This window comes from Ananas comosus, linkage group 12 (genome assembly GCF_001540865.1).
Source record: "Ananas comosus cultivar F153 linkage group 12, ASM154086v1, whole genome shotgun sequence".
Taxonomy (NCBI): Eukaryota; Viridiplantae; Streptophyta; class Magnoliopsida; order Poales; family Bromeliaceae; genus Ananas; species Ananas comosus.
This window is the reverse complement of record NC_033632.1, coordinates 4,831,621-4,849,504: the sequence shown is the minus strand read 5'-3', so window position 1 is coordinate 4,849,504 and position 17,884 is coordinate 4,831,621. Positions and strand designations below refer to the sequence as shown.

General features: G+C 34.1%; 1 protein-coding gene across 1 annotated transcript; it reads left to right on the top strand.

The window, feature by feature from the left end:
- On the top strand, nucleotides 1,812-12,782 carry LOC109718496 (J domain-containing protein required for chloroplast accumulation response 1). The gene is made up of 10 exons (XM_020244749.1): nucleotides 1,812-1,969; nucleotides 2,028-2,432; nucleotides 5,594-6,186; nucleotides 6,770-7,200; nucleotides 7,300-7,411; nucleotides 8,792-8,868; nucleotides 10,695-10,760; nucleotides 10,839-10,916; nucleotides 11,148-11,324; nucleotides 12,442-12,782. The coding sequence occupies exons 1-10, from the start codon at nucleotides 1,812-1,814 to the stop codon at nucleotides 12,478-12,480; spliced, it is 2,136 nt and encodes a 711-aa protein (XP_020100338.1). The 3' UTR covers nucleotides 12,481-12,782.

Here is a 17,884-nt window from a genome sequence, read left to right as displayed (position 1 = left end):
AAAGACAAATTGAATACAGTAAATTATTTATCGTGCCGTATTCTTTTTAACTTAGTCAACTTGTTGTTAAGGCAAAAATAATATGATAATTTATGGGCTGTTAAGGCTAATAGAACACGGTAATCTATTTATCGTATTTAAACACGATAAATAAATTATCATGTTGAATTTGAAATTCTTAACATATTACATGGTAAGAAGTAAGACATTCATACCAATACAAAGTAGGAGTTATTTGAAAAAAAAAAAAAAGAGGAAAACTTCAAAAACCCCCCCTGTGGTTTCACACTTTTTCATTTTAGTACCCTGTGGTTTGAAGTGTATCAAGTTAGTACCCTGTGGTTTCTCACTTTATCACTTTAGTACCCTGTGGTTTAAAATGTATCAAGCTAGTACCCTGTGGTTTTGCACTTTATCACTTTAGTACCCTGTGGTTTCACACTTTATCACTTTAGTACCTTGTGATTTAAAAAACTATAGGGTACTAACTTGATACAAAATTAAAACCACATGGTACTAAAGTGATAAAGTGCAAAACCACAGGTACTAACTTGATACACTTTAAACCACAGGGTACTTAAGTGATAAAGTGAGAAACCACGGGGTACTAACTTGATACATTTTAAACCACAGGATATTAAAGTGAAAAAAATTGAAACCACAAGGGGGGTTTTTGAAGTTTTCCCAAAAAAAAAAAGAGACAAGCTAAATGCTAAAAAGCCCCTATATGTACTATGCCATTGTAGATATGCAAGCGATTTATCAGAAAAAAAAAATGTTTAGCAGTTCAAAATTGCTAATTTTGACGAGACAGAGTGTGCTACATATTATAAAAAGGGAAAACTTTGAATACCCCCTTGTGGTTTCGCTCTTTCTCACTTTAGTACCCTGTGGTGTAAAGTGTATTAAGTTAGTATCCCGTGGTTTCGCATTTTCTCACTTTAGTATCCTGTGGTTTAAAGTGTATCAAGTTAGTACCCTGTAATTTTGCACTTTTTTACTTTAGTACCCTGTGGTTTAATATTTTATTAGGAAAAAAATAAAACCACAAGGTACTAATTTGATACAAAAATAAAACCATATGATATTAACTTGATACAAAAATAAAATCATAGAGTACTAACTTGATACACTATAAACTATAGAGTATTAAAGTGAGAAAGTGCGAAAACATAAGGTACTAACTTCATACACTTTAAACCACATGATACTAAAATAAAAAAAAAAGCGAAACCACGTAGAGAATTTTTGAAGTTTTCTCTATAAAAAACTACCTTTGGTTTCTTGTTTTCGGAGTTTGCCTGCATAAACTTCTACCCCAACCAAGGGGTTGTTTTGTAAATGACAAATACAGTGTGCGTTTAAGTCCTTCCCTAAAATTAAAAAACCTCGATTTCGTTTTTACTCAAGAGAAAGTCGCACTTAGTAGATGAGCCCCATTCACAAGTTTTTTCCAGTTCATTTGCGATCCAAGCACAAGAAACTCTCATTTTCTTAAGATACTTAGAATTCACCTCAGAAATTCCAATAAAATAAATAGACTCTAACTCCCTCCTCTTCTTCTAATCGCTTTTACCGTCCAATAATCGGTGACGAAGAACTTAATAGTTGACATGCAAAATTTCAAATTTAAAACTTAGCTGGTTTATATTTTTTTTGCTAAATTTATTTATTTATTTTTTTAAAAAATAGCACATACTTTTCTCCCAAAAAAAAAAAAAAAAATCAAGAATCAAAATGCATTAGTCGTTTTCTGAAAGTACAGGCGTAAATCAAATTCCGGATCCGGGGGATTGCAACCCGAATTAAACATGCTGTTCCAGTTCATAGCTGACGTGGCGCACTCGTTTCACGGAAAATTTTTGGGCCCGTCGCTTTCGCTCCATCCACAACCCTACTCTCCCCCGGTCCCATCCCCCAAACTCCCCTGTCCTCTTCCCCTTCCCCCTAATCCCCCGTCCCCCTCCCAGTTCGACGAATTCGGCCCCTCCGATGCCCTAATCCTCCGCCTTCCCCTCCGAATCCAGCCTCCGATCCCGCCATGGCGAAGCTCTCCGGAGCCGCGCGGACTCGCTGGATTCGTGGGCGAGGGTTAGGGTTCGGGGCGTCGTGGCGGAGGGCGGGGAGGAGGAGGAGGAGGAGGAGGAGCGGCTAGGGTTAGGTTTAGGGTTAGGGTTCCGGGGATCGGAGGGTGCGGGGGAGAAGCCCGTGTTCGGGGATGTGAGTAGCCTCGCGAGGAGGCGGCATCTGGGGGAGGATTTCTTCAGCGACATCTTCCCCGGGAGCGAGTCGTCGGGTTGCTCCACGCCGAAGAGGTTCGATCGGGACGTGTTCTCGTCGTCGCCCGGTTCGCGGGTCCTCAGCCCTAACCGGCCCATGCTGAACCGGTACGAGCCGCTTGTGGGCGGCTCATCCCTTCCCGTGCAGATCAGGTCTTCTTTTCTCTCTTATTCCTTACCTGCTCTGATGTTTTTTGATTTTAGGGCCTGTTTGGCCTCTTACTTGATTTGCTAAGCTATCTGCTTCTGCTTACAGCGACAGTCATTTGTGATAAATTGCTTGACAGTCATTTGTGATAAATTGCCTGCAACAACCTATGGAACTTACTTTAACTATGTACAATTTTGAATCGACTATCCAATCTTTTAAAATTTTGATTTTACTACTCAACCTTTCAATTTATCTGATTTGAGTTAGTCAACGGTATTTTGACTTCAAAATTTAAGTTAATTGTTTACTTTAATGAATTTATAGTTGCGAGAATTGTACGAAATATATACTAATTAAACTTGTAAATATGAACGATGCATTCAAAATTTGAAGTCAGAGTGTCGTTGACCGACTCAAATCAAATAAATTGAAAGATTGATTAGTACAATCAAAATCTTGAAAGATTGAGTAGCTGGCTCAAAATGATCCATAATTCAGGTAAGTTCTCTACATTTTTACCTCAATTTTTTAAGAAGTAGAAAAGTCTGATGCTTTTGCTATGTAGAGAAGGAGAATGAGATTTGTAAGATCCAGTATTGAAATGTCCAATTTGGTTTTGCTGAAGGCGCTTATCCTAATAGCATCACTCAACAACACTTTCCACTATGGCAAAGCTAAACAGGCCTTGGACGCGCTTATGTGAAAGTACTTTTTGATAGAGTTATGAGATAGAGTTGCTCATAACAGCTCTCTAAATGAAATGCTACCATAACTTTCCACCTGTAGCTAGGAGTAGAAACTTGCGGATGGAGCTAAGTTTGCTTTTGGCGGTGGAAGCTTATTTCTGCTTCCTGACACAGCGGGAGTGCTATATTTTTGTTGTTTGCCAAATACCTCACTTCTTCTCCAAAGAAGAAAAGCTTCTTGAAAAACCATGCTAAACATGCATTAAATCATACTGGGGGAAATTTGAGTGTGCTAGATGTGATGTCTGCATTCTGCACTTAGCACTTGCAAGTTATAACTAGCGAGTCAAACTAGATTCAAGATGTTCAACTTGTCTGATCTTGAGTTCGGTCCTTATAGTAAGACCTCTTGCCAACAATAAATTAGTCCTGGTAGAGTGGGCAAATTAAATTGCAACACATATGGGTTTGGATGGTGAGCAATAACTTTATAGGTATCATCTCCCAACTTGTGATCGTCAAATCCACCATCCATTACTGCTTTGAGCTTTGAGTGCTAGGTGGTGAATTCGACAATCTCACATTGGGTGTGGTCCTGATAAGATCCAAGTAAAAGAGCACCTTATTCAGAGGGACGTGGTGCATTTTCACTGGCATTTATCAAAGAAGATGCTGTATAATATAATGGCTCTAGCGGATAGGTCCCATTTGCCTTGCCACCATCTATTAGCTGGGAACTAGTAAAAGCTTGCTTACTTGTATTCAGACCCAAAGTTGTCCACTACGCGAACTTAAGAACTTATTTAAATAGGTTGCTTGCTATCATTATTTCTAGATTGCGAGAATTAGGGATGTCAATGGGTATGGATATCCGAAATTTATCCAAACCCGAATCTGAACGGAGCAGGTTTACTCGATGCTAAACGGATATGGTTAGGGACAAAGCTAGTACTCGATTATAAGGGGGGCCAAAATATATACAAATCAAGTAAATAGACAAAATTTACCTAGTCAAATTTTTGAGGAAAAAATATATTAACTAAATGATTAGTGTAAAAAAGCATTACCCTTTTTTATTTATACTTAACTTCTAATTATTTTATTTATATTATTTCACTCAAATAATTTTGAAAAAAAATAAAAATAAACTCAGAATTGAGAGAGCACCGTATTAGCGCCAAGAACTTTTTAAAAATAAACTCAACATACTTTTAAAATTAAATAAAAATATTTTTTTAAAATTTTTTATATGTAAAGGACTTATGCAAATTATGAAAAGTTGGGGGGGGCATGGCCCCCCTCAGCCACCACATAGCTCCGCCCCTGGATATGGTTTCGGATATGGATATTAAAAACAAAAATTTGATGGATTCGGGTTCGGGTATGGATTTTGCTTTATCTGACCAGACCCAAATCCGAATCCGATTCGAACCCGAATAGATTTTACATTATTATATAATATATATGAATGTTTACTATTATATTTGGAATTTGTATTTTGAAAATTTATATTTTAATATAATATGTTTTGGTATGGTAAAGAGAAATGATTGTTTTGGGTTCGGGTTTCGGGTTTTGGTTGGGTTCGATTTTGGATATGGATTTTCAAAATCTGTCAGGTTCGGTTTCAAACTCGGTTTTCGTGTTTGATTGTCGGATTCAGGTTCGGGTTTTTGAAAATCCGCCCCAAATCCAATCCTTTGACATCCCTAGCCAGGATGTATTTTATTAAATATTCATGCTACTTTCAGGTACATTTGTTACTTGAACAACTACATGTCATCATTTTACCATCATACCGTGTCACTTGGTTCAAGAGAGCATATATTGAATCTATAAAGTAGTCAGAATTCAGAAGTATAATGAAGATAGAATCACTTAATAGGTTAATATAGTTCCAAAGGCACCACCTATATAGGGGCGGATTTTCGATCTCTAATTATTTGACAAGTAAGAGGCTTAACTGTTTTCTATATATGACAATGACCAAGAATTTGTAGTTGCCTAAGCCTCTCATTACTTCTTTTTTTTGTGTGTGTGTGTGTGTGTGTGTGTAAAATTCAGATTGTGATTAACCTCAAGAAGAACGAAGGACACCAGGGCATTTAAATGCGCCCTTAGTGAAGTTTTATTGATTTGAAGTCATATAGAGATAGGATTTTGTACATGTTTTCATTCGCTTTATTGGAAGTACAATGATAATTATTATAAGTACATTAAGCCGCCCAGCCTTATTTTTAGCCATCTCTCATACCTTCCATTATTGCAACACATAATCTGGTCTTCTATATTGAAATAACCACAGACCGGTGAGATGTCAATTACATATAAAAAAGAACTGGACTTATCTTGCAATGTATATTTGTATGCAATTGTATATTTGTATCTAGTTTCTTTTTTTTTTTTTTTCTTTTTTCCTTCTGCGATGTAGCTTGTTTCTTTCCTACTACAGACTTTAACAAGTATATATTTCCCAGTCTTTCTATGAAGTTGGCCAAGGGCATAGATAACCCAACATTCGGTTCTCCTACTCCGCGTTTTCCATATAAAAATGAGGATGCTGCCTGTGATACATATAGTCTTCCACCTTCGCCGAATCCTTCAATATCAAGTTTTCAACCCCGAACAATCCCCTTATCACGGCTCTGTTCTCATAGTGGAGATACATCCGACCCTATTAATGCCAGTAGTCTCCTGGAAAGCCGATCTCAAAGGAACTCTGGTAGTTTAGAGAGTTATGTGAGGAATGGTCAGTTCCATTTCTCTATATACAAATGGGCTGGCAAAGGAGTCTCACTAACGTTGCCTTGTACTCCAAAAGAAAGAAATGGGAAGGTAAGTGGACTATGGGGATTCCCTGAAGTTGTCATACAAGGTATTGACCTGCTTGCTAATGATGAAATTTCAATTGTCACGGGAGCACCAAAAAGCCAAATGGAGGATGCAGATTACAAGCTGGGAAATGATCACTCCATGGAGAGAGAAGATGTAGATCCTAAAATTTTTAAAGATGTTCTACCTGCTGAGTCTAGGAGGAAGAGCCTGCAAAGTTATATAAATGAAGAATCAGGTATTTGGGCTTAGTCATTTTTTGTGGTTAAATAGCACCACTGGTCCCCAACATTTTTTGGAGACATTAATCCGATCCCCGACTTTTCAATTGTTAAGAGTTGGATCCCTAAACATTTTTATTCTGTTGCGAAGTTACCATTTTCATAAAATTCCTTGGTTAAATTCACCAGAAATGTCCACGTAATTGTCATACGAGAATTCTGAAAGTCACACTTCTGGCTGTTAGATTTTGGTTGCCAATTAAAAGGTGTGGGATCAAACTGAAACCAGGCTAAAAGGTTGAGGAAACCTGGTGCAGTTTAACATTTTACCTTCTGCTTTCTTTAAAAAAACATACTATATTTGATAATAAAAACAAACATCTGTAGTCATGTGCTTTCCTCTGCTAAGACATACAAAATATCAGTGAAGTTCTTCTTCCAATGCCCAACAAAACAAAGACCAAATTAAAATATTTTCATGGCCTTTTCAAGGATTGTGTTGACAAACTAAGTAAAACATCAACTGGTCCCAAAAATTGTACAGCAAATGCCTTTCTAACCTTTCAGCTCTTACATCTTTATACATCCTTTTGACAATAGGAAGTGAATCCATGAGCAGCCAAGTTTTAGATCCAGAAGGCTTCTCTGCAGGAGGAACCATTAAAGATGATTCTAAAACATCGCAAGAAGCTTGCAAACAAGATGCTAGTGTTGGAGGACCTAACCCTGGCACACAAGATGCTAGTGTTGAAGTAACTAACCCTGGCACACAAGATTCTGAAGCTCTTTTAGATGATAGGATGGTTAGTGGCAAGGTGAAGGGAAAAGTCAAAGAGTTCATTAAAATTTTCAACTACGAAGGTTCACCAAAGCGCAAGGGTTCATTTGAAACTCAAGATCACAGGTCAAGAGGAAACGCTAAAAGCAAAAGCAGAGCAAAAGCCAAAGTTAGCTCTTCTGTTAATGAGCCAAGTGAAGTGGAAGTGACCCAGATAAACAATGAAGATGCATTCTGGGTTACCACTTCTTTGGTAGATCAACTATAGCCTGCAAAGTTTACTAGAAGTACTATTATATTCCTACTTTATTATGTTACTATGATAGTCCTAATACTTTCTTGATTGTTTCAGGCGGATGAAGTACTGGAGAAGACGAAGGAACAGATCTCTAATTTCAATTCTGATATTCACATGATCAATGACTCCTCTTCGGAAAGGAATGAAACATTTAAGGCTTGCGCTGGTTAGTTATTCCAATTTTCTACATAGTGTAATATTTACTATATTTTCAGCTTGCTAATATATTGTTCAGTTTTGACTTCTTTAAGTTGCCTAGAAATTGAATAAATAAATATGGGACATGCTCCTTATGTTTATCTTTGAGAAATGCTTGTTTTGTGAAACCTAATAAGATCAAATTCTGCTGATCATTTATTTATTTATTTATTTATTTTTATAAGAAAATTAGCAAATAATATATATATGTTTGAAGAATAGTAGTGGCCAAAACTATTTACCTAAGACAGATTAATTTTGTTAGAATGAGTCTGAAATCTAATCGGTTGTGTGGTTTTTCTTCAGCTTCCACTGATGCTTATCAGTTTCATTTGATTTCTATAGAGAGCTAAGATGGATGCTTGCAGTTAAAATATCTTTCAATGTTATTTTTCATGTCATTTCAAATGCTCTGTCGGTTCCAAGCTTGGTTTCAACTTACAAATTTTTATTCGATTCAAATGAATCCGATTCAAGTGTAAAAGAATCCATGCCTTTGGTCAGGTCCTTTTGAGATAAGTGTTTTTTTTTTTTTAATGTTTCCAAGAATAAAGATGTATGGGGTGCCTTGATATTTATGCAATTAGACATATCCATGAAAGAAAATAGAGGTACATTAAAATGCACAATAAGGCATTTTTAGCACAATAAAGCATCTTTGTGAAACTATAGGAATAGGTTTGGGCATTTTTTCCGTCCGTCGCATTCCTCTTTTTCCAGCAATATGTGGTCCATGACAGTTTTGATTAGTGTCCAAGAGAACAAAGACGTATGTATGCCATCTATTAAAAATTAGGTGCAGATACTGTTGCAACTTACAAACCTACAAGGATTTTTTGGACTTATAATAACTGGGTATAAATTATTGACAATGACTTCCTAGTGTAACAGCTGACACAAAGGCAAAGAAGAAATAGGTAGTGGCCTATGCTTAATTCCCTGGCTTTACACATTACCAAATTCCCATTTGATTGACCTTATTATTGTGGTAAAATTGACCTCCTTGAGCTCCCAGTAATTGTTTCTATCTCTTCTCTACTCCCATCTCTCAAGCAACTAAGCTTTTGGCTTTGAAAGTAATTGAAAAAATGGATGGCAATTTATAGGAGGAAAGTAATTAACCAGCCTTCCATTAGTTTCTCAAGAGCACTGTTACTGAGGAAACATTTTCTTGGTAATAAATTTTCAATGTTTTTATTCTTTCTGAACCATCATACTGGAAACGCTATTATATTCTTTATCTGTAAGAACATATTAGTTCTTGGATTAATTATTGCCTTACTCCTCTTACTATATTAGAAGTGCTTGTGAAATTTCCATAAATAAAATTGTTGTTATTTTCTGACAGAGTCAACTTATGAAACCTTAGATTCTTCAGTAGGCTATACAGAGGAAACACAGTTTGAGGATATTGAAGGATGCCTGGTATGTCTATGTTTTGTAATTTGTGGTATTATGCATGATTTGAAATTGCTACTAGGAGTCGAGCATCAAAAGTTGTAGTTAAACTAAAGATAATGGACAGCTACTAAAGATAATGGACAGCTGAGTTACTAAGTGTATTCTTCTTTTTTCTACCCATATGCAAGTTTGTTGGCAAGCAAGTCTTCATGGATCCCTCTCTGCTCTTGCATGTGTTGTTACTTTGTTTCTATTTAGTTAGAACATAATAAGCAAATAGATTAAGACCACAAGATGGGTATTTTTGCCAAGGTTTAAAGTGCCGTGGCACCGGGGCGTGCCGGCACGGCCCTGGCACGGTACGGCACGGGCACGCTTGCGTGCCGACACGTGGCACGCTTGCGTGCCGACAGATACGCACGACCTCCTACTGGCACGCTTTGGCACGGATTTTTTTCAGTTTTTTTTATTCCAATAAACTCTTATAATGTTATTTTGAAAGATTTAAATAAATAATTATTTATATTTGCTATATATACCTTATTATACTCATCAATTAACATGCATGTAAGCTTTTTGTAAGTAATATACAATTATATCTGATGTAGAATAAAAATTAAAATACAATAATAAAATTCACAAATATTATAATTATTTAAATTTACATCTTTACATAGAGATGACTGCTTAATTCCACATAGATTGTCGCGCTTGATCATATGGCATACTGTCAGTTGCAGATACAAGATTTATATGACAATATTGATATAAGTATTGCTGGTATTGTGAAAAAGTCATATATTCTCGATATACGTCATTGTATTGTCGGAGATAACTTGCATATGCAACTGGATCGTGGATATAATGGACAACAGTCATCTGTGGCATATAAACTGAAGCATTATAAGGATATGGATTGTATGGAAAAGAAGAACCATAATGTGGATATGCATGAGTGGATGTAGATTCGCTGTATGAGCTTTCACTATGTCCAGGGATGGATTGGGATTCGTTCTGAGTGCCATAAATTGATGAATCATAATCAAATATCTCTCCAAATATCTCTCCATATAGTCAAAAGAAACCATCAAATGCAAAAAGACAAAAAAAAAAGAAAATGAAAAAGCATGAGAAGAAAGCATCTTACCGTCAAAAGAAAACCAAGCCAAAAAGACAACACTTGCAAAAAAAAAACCAAAAAACATCTTACTGTAAGTCAAAACAAAACCAACACTTGCAAAAAGGCAAAACAAAAAAAAAATCATAAAGTAAAGAAAAAAAAAAAAGCATTCGGCACGCGGCTGGGTGCCGCGGCACACAGGGGGGGTCTCGGACCCCCCCTCTGTACCGTGCCCTTTTCTTATGGGCACGGTACGTGCCGCACCGGCACAGTGCGGCGCGCTCGATACTTTAAACCTTGGTTTCTGCATGCCAGTCATACTTTTACTTGACCAAGATACAAAGAAGGAAGTATGCATATATATGTATATATATATATAGAGAGAGAGAGAGAAAGAGAGAGAGAGAGAGAGAGAGAGAGTCCAGCTACTATGCTATCGATAGCACCAAGCACTTGGTGCTATCAAGTTTTCCACTGTTAGATCTACTCCTTTGACCATTTTCACCCGTTAGATCATACTATTCAACTAACCACCCACTCAACCGTAGGGAATCACTTTCATCCTAACTGCACATCTCTTCATCCAAGGGCCGAAACTTAATAGCACTAGTGTCTTGGTGCTATTAATAGTATTCTAGCCTAGTTCTCTCTCTCTCTCTCTCTCTCTCTCTATATATATATATATATATATATATTAAAATGACATCCTTGTTTTTATATGGGTAAACAGGTTGAACAATTATCTGAAGATCACAATGAACCTCAGCCTAAAGATACATATCAAGATCAAATTAAAGTAAGAAGTGGTGCAATCCATTTCAATATGCTATAGATAGCTCTAATTCTCACAATAGCTTATCTACTTATACTGCAGATCTCAGATGCTAAAATACGAGAATGGTCAAAAGGAAAAGAAGGGAATATCAGGTCCCTGCTATCAACTCTCCAATATGTAAGTATAGATTTCATAATTTGAACAGTACATGTGTGTCTAGGTTAAAGTTATTTTACTAATCCTCCTATTAACTTATTTCTTTTAGTGAGTTCTCTAAACTGAGTGAAGAGAAAAACAAATTCTCACAAACTGCTTGAGCAAAGCATTGCTTTTATTTTATTATTATTATTATTTTTTATCCAAATTAACTTCTGTTGATAACTTATCTTACATGTTGGTCCTTTCTAGGTTCTTTGGCCCGAGAGTGGGTGGAAGCCTGTTCCACTTGTCAATATAATCGAAGGGCCATCAGTGAAAAGATCCTACCAGAAAGCACTTTTGTGTCTGCACCCTGATAAGCTACAGCAAAGGGATGCTGCTCCACATGAAAAGTATATGGCAGAAAAAATTTTCGATATTTTGCAGGTACTTTGGCTTCTCGAATCACATGTTTGAGATATGTTGATAGGGCATTTTTGGACATTTTTAAGTTCGGTTTTGGGAAGACTAGCTAATCCACTCGGTATCAAGATGATAGTCAACATATAGTGGCCCTTCCACAGTAGTAGAATTTGTCTCACAAAAAGAATGTGTTTATGACTTTGTTATTCTTGAAGTTTGACCTTAATTTCAATTGCTCCCTTGGAGTCCCAGTTTTGACAATTTAGTCCTAAAGTTTTTCTGCATAACAATTAGGTCTTTCCTTTAGTCCACAATCTGAAAAAGGACACCATCTCAGCACCATGGTTAAGAGTTTGTTGATATGGCAGTTCCTTTTTTTAATTAATCTTTAAGGTTGTCCATGCTTACCAAAAATTGCTATCATGGCAGTTTTTAAGATTGTTGACTAAAGGAAGGATTTATATGTGGAGCAAACTTTAGAGACTAAATTGTTGATATAGAAACTCTAGGGACGTAATTGAAAATCATTGTAAAACTTCAAGGACTAAATTTGTAGTTTGCCCTAAAAATATCTTACATATCTAGGGATGAGACTTCAGAGGTATTACTGTTGCGGATCATGAAATTCAGGCAGCATGCATATCAGAAATATTTCAATGACCACCACAATTGAACCAATGACTTCGGCTCTAACTTGGCTTAATATTTAGCTCAATCAAACTGCGATGGTTATATTCCAAAATCAAATAAATCAAAGCAACCTAATATTTAGTATAAAATGAAACTTTCATCTGATGTTTAATCTCTTTGCAACTATCCAATGCAATTTGACTGAGCGAAATATCTAGCCAGGTTAGAGCCGAGCCAATTGTTAAATCATCTACTCGTTGAAGTACTCCCAATATGCATGCTGTTTGGATGTTTGTGATTACCGTCGTATCTTCCGGATTCCGGCAAAAGATAAGATCTTCTGCTGAAGTGAATTATAACTCTGTCGCACCCAAACTGTCACCCGGTGGTACTTGCCGAACATATCTGCAGCAAGCTTTTATATTCTGATTATGCACAATCTGTTAATCATCAACTCAAAAGCATATTCGATTCTAGGTGTTATGACGTATATTTTAACTCTTCTGCGCAGGAGGCCTGGGATCAATTTAATGCAATCGGTGGCTTTTGATGAGAGAACCGGTATTCCTTTTCCTGTGCTGATACCTGGTAATACGTATATATAACCTACTTCATATTCATTTCAATATTTATACATGCGCATGCTATTTAGAGTCGGAAAGATTCTTGTTCTTATTTAGAGTGGAAGAAGGAACACAATAATTCCATTTAAATGCATTACCTGTTGATTGCACGATAATGATGAATTGATGGAGAAAAGAATAATTGGCTATTATCTTTCATCAAAAATTGGCCTATGCATATTGATATTATAATGTACATATCAGCACTCACATGAAGTTTTAAATGGCATATATGCCCTTCAGAATTTTGATATTTGTATATAAATGTCCTGACCTATACTTAGAAGTAATCTATGCACATGCAAAGTTACTTATTTACATGTATATATTTGCCTCTTTAAAACTTGATTAATAAGAGCATATGTAAACACTAAACGCTAAACGCTAAACTCTAAACGCCATAAAATACTAGTTACAATAATGACAACAAAAAGAAGATCTCTCCAATGAGATCTACCACAGTTTTGTCTTATGCAATAACTTGGAATGGATGAGAAGGTGGTTAATTTCTTAGGCAACAATTAATCAACCAAAGGGGGAGAGTAAAAACAAAGAGCTAAAAAGCTTCAGTGACTTAACCATCTCAACCTACATCTAGATATAAAATCATGCACGGTGTAATCCATGTGGATCCAAAAATTGGGGTTGCTATAAAGCTGCATTTAGTGATCCTTAATTATGTAACGAACAATGCTTTTGCATGGGGAAAAGCTATTTGCTAACCACCCATTCAAACGTAGAAAATGGTAGATCACTAGAATACAATAGCAACTTCTTTTGTTTTTTTTCACTATCTGCTTAGCTTGCTTTCTATTGTGGGACTCATGATGTCTTCCATTTTTAGCTTTTAGTTTTTCGCCTCTTTGGAGATGCCCTTAGGTCGTAATATATGTATACTTTTTGCTCTAAGTGGGATTTGAATTTTGAGTCTCATAGTTTGGTTTGGAGGATGTATACTAACTATTTTCTCTATGCAGTGGTGAGCCTGGTGCAAGAAATATGTAAAGAAATATGTAAATTATTAGCTTATTAGGCCTCCTTTGGTATTGCTCCCATTTTTTTAATTCCTAGGAAACGCCACTTCTGTATGTCATTGGTTGGACTTTTCCATTCTTGTCATGATTGGTTAGCTTGCAATGTGCTCTAGCTACATGAGGGCCGATGGCTTCTTAAAAATGTTTTCTGAAGAAAAAAAAAGTTACTTTCGATATTTCTTTTGACAAACAAATATTTTAAATGCAAAGATTGAAACGCTAATCTACTTTTCAACTTTTATACTCTTTTCAATAAATTAAGAAAATTAAGATAACAACAACAGGTGCGAAATTTTTTTTTTTTTTTGAGAGAGGTAGTACTCTATCCTTTTTTTTTTTTGAAATAAATTTATCTAAAAATATCAATCAATTAGGATTCGAACTTAGAACTTTGGGTATCAATCACTAAATTCTTTGTTACTCGTGTTAGGAACGGTCAGTTATGTGTGAAAAACTTTAGTAATGAGATGCGTGTGTAGTGTCGAAAAGTTGTGGCAGCGACTGGTAACGCATGTGCGGAAAACTAAAGAAAAAAAAATGCTATTCCTCGTGAAGCATACGTATACGTTGAATCGCCAAAATTTTTTTTGTTCATTTTTTTTTTCTCAATGTGAATCTCACTACAATTTCTAAATTACGCGGATGGTGTAATGTTACATGCACGTAATTGTACGCGATATGACTCAAGCGCCGTGTAATAATAGCAAATGAGCAAAACTGCCTAGAGATGGCTGCGTTTGGTTCGGGAATAGATACAAGTTCAGATATAAGCAGGAACTAGACCAATTTTGTGTTTGGGTGAAAATTAGGTTGTTCCTAGGAATAAGGTAAATAGTGTTTGGATGGTTAAATTGGAATAATTAAATAATAAATATTAATTAATAATTATTAATTAAAGAATAAATAAAAATAAATAAGAAATTAATTATTAATAATTAATTAATAATAATTATTATTATTAATAATTAATTATAAATAATAAATATAATAATATGGATTATCTAATTAATAATAATAATAATAATTATTAATTATTAATAAATATAATAATAATTAATATAATTATTCTATTAATTAATTATAAATAATAAATTAATAATAATATTGATTATCTAATTATTAATAATAATTAATATTAATATTTATTAAAAATATAATAATTATTATTATTATTTAATTATAAATAATAAATTAATAATAATATTCATTATCTAATTATTAAGAATAAGAATTATAATTAATTATTAATAAATATAATAATTATTATAATTATTATTATAAATTATAAATAATAAATTAATAATAATATCGATTAATCTAATTATTAAGAATAAAAATTATTAATAATTATTAATAATAATAATTATTATAATTATAAATAATTAATTATAAATATAAAATTAATAATAATATCGATTATCTAATTATTAAGAATAAAAATTATTAATAAAATTCGACATAGATAATAAATAATAATAATTATTAATTATTAAGAATTAATTATAAATAATAAATTAATAATAATATCGATTGTCATTAAGAATAAATAATAATTATTAATAAAAAAATAATGAATATTATTAATTATTTATAATTAATTATAAATAATAAATTAATAATAATAATTATCTAATTATTAATATTTAATTATAAATAATAAATTATTTAAATTATTTAATTATTAAAGTAATAAATAATAATTTAAATATATTAATTAGATTAATTAATAATTTACTGCCATTAAAATTAAATTTAGATTTTAATTAATTTTGTTCTCATTAAGGAACAAGCTTGTTCCAGGAAATGGGTGGAACATCAATTCCAGCCTTATACCAGCTAGTTCCAGATTTTCGGGAACTACTGTTTTCGGGAACCAAACATTGCGTTTGGGAACAAAGGGGGAAACAAGGACTTATTCCCCCCTTGTTCCCGAACCAAACACTACTTTAAGAACAGTGCTATAGTCACGGACATTAAGATTTCTTATTATTAAGCAGGCACATTTGCAACGCGCATCTAATTAATGCACAAAAATGAAAAAAATAATGCTTCAAACTTCTACTGATTAGGTCGTGTATCCCTTTTTTTTTTCCTACGCTTGATCACCCAGTAAATCCAAAAGAAATGATAAAATACCCCCCACAAAAAAGAGAATCCACAGCAATCCATAATATTTATACATCGTTACTTTGAAACCACTTATTTTGTCACACAAAATACCAACGATTTAATGTTTGAGCCAATTCATTATTGTATGTTTCTGCATAATGACAAACAAAATGTGTTTCCATTAGAACGCTTGTGAGCTCAATTTTTTCAAAAAGGAATATCGCTACGTGGACAAAAATCCATGCAAAATTAAATCAAACATCGAATTCGATATACATCTACACCCCTTAAATATATGATGCATTAGGACGTGTGCGTTGTGATAGCAAGTTTCTATTTAACTCCATCATAGAGGCTAAATAACACTTTTGATCCTCAAACTATTAAGGGTTCTCAAATTTTAATTTATTGTATTTTCTGGTTCGAACTTTTTGAATCGTTGTAATAATCAATCCCCACAAAATAGTTTAGTTAACTAAATTAGATTGTGAAACTTGATTACAATAATTTAGAAAGTTCAAGCTAGAAATTATAATAAATTAAGTTTGAGGACCAAAGTGTAATTTTGCCTCTATGATGGATTAGGATGTGTGCATAGTGATAGCAACTTTCCAGTTAACTCCTTTGGCAGTTTTATAATTAATACACCATTCGGTTAAAAAGTCAATTATCCTTTGCGGCCCCACTAAATTAACCAACTAAGGAAAAGGAATGAGAGTGAATGTGAAAGGTCCCCTAACTCTAGGACTAGCAATAGTTTCATTTATTTTGGATTTTTACTTTGAAGAGCTACTACTCTTTTGAGTAGTTAACACATCTCCTCAAAGATTTTTTTTTGTAAACTAAATTTCGCCCAATAATTTTGAGATACATGAGAGCTATATAAATGTCCCATACAGTGCTTATTTTCCCCTACTCTGTATACCGATAGTAGTTTTGGTGACTGACCTGACTGTTAGGAATAATAACTCGACTTAACTATCACCGACTCAAAATACTTAAGCCCGATTATTATTATTAGGGTGCGCAACCTCTTGTATTTAAGTTCTTGTTAGGTCCAAACTGGATCATAGACATATAAATAAGAATTAACCATCAATGTGAAATTGACTCTACAGATGGCTCCCACTAAACTCATGGTGTAGAACTTTGTACCGCATCCAAACTCGTGATGTAGAACTTTGCCTCTTATAACATTTAACTCTCACAAATCCTCGTCAAATCCAAACCAGATCACAGACATATAAATTAAAATTGTCAGGCAATATAAAGATTCTAGAGGTGACTTCCATCGAACTAATGGTATTGAACTTTCTCCCGTATTCAAACCCGTGATGCAGAATTTTGCCCCGCATAATATTTAGTTTTCATAGCTCTCAAACCCGTGATGCAGAACCTTGCCTACATAACATTTAGCTTTCACAGCTCTCACACTTCTGGTTGGTATTTGTCTCTGATATCAATTGTAAAGATCCTAAGTTCCATTTTGATTGGTGTTCGTCTCTGATACCAATTGTAAAGATTCTAAGTTTCTAACTCGTTGGACTCAAACCAACAGCCCTTATTGTTATTAGAGTTCACAGTCTCTTATATCCCAATCAGATACTTTTTTCTATACGATGTGGGACTATTGAAGCATCACAGAAATTGTGAAATTTTTATTATAGCAGAACATATAAAGGTGATTTTTAGTTTCAAAAGCAAAATCTGTTTTTTGATATTACTGTAGAAAGAAAGCAATTAGCATACAAATTACAAATTTAGTTTTTTTTTTTTTTTTTTTTTTTTTTTTTTTTTTTTTTTTTTTGGGTGCTAATAGCATTATTTGATCGACTGGTACTGTACCTTACAGCAGAACGGAAATCCCCTTAAATCGATGCTTCTAAAATTTTTTGTACCAAGATATTTATTTTTTTCTCTAATATAATTTGTTTTTACGTAATTAACTAGCTTTTTTATTATATAGAGAAAGTTATTCATAAATCTGGTCAAGTGGATGCAAGTGAGATCTCTCATTAATTTTTCTTAGTTTGAATTAGACCAATAAGTATGTAATTTAGATCTGAATCCTCCAATCTGATGATTGATACACCACTAAAATCCACACTACTAATACCGTCTCTTACCATGAAAAAAAGAAACAAGGCATGTTTGGTTCACCTATTTTAGACTATGGAATCGGAATGGA

Excerpts from the sequence above, each read along its gene's own strand:
- LOC109718496 (XM_020244749.1), top strand. The coding sequence starts at position 1,812 with ATGCTGTTCCAGTTCATAGCTGACGTGGCGCACTCGTTTCACGGAAAA. Across the intron at positions 10,761-10,838 it reads CATATCAAGATCAAATTAAA|ATCTCAGATGCTAAAATACG; the intron begins GTAAGAAGTGGT and ends CTTATACTGCAG. Across the intron at positions 11,325-12,441 it reads AAATTTTCGATATTTTGCAG|GAGGCCTGGGATCAATTTAA; the intron begins GTACTTTGGCTT and ends TCTTCTGCGCAG.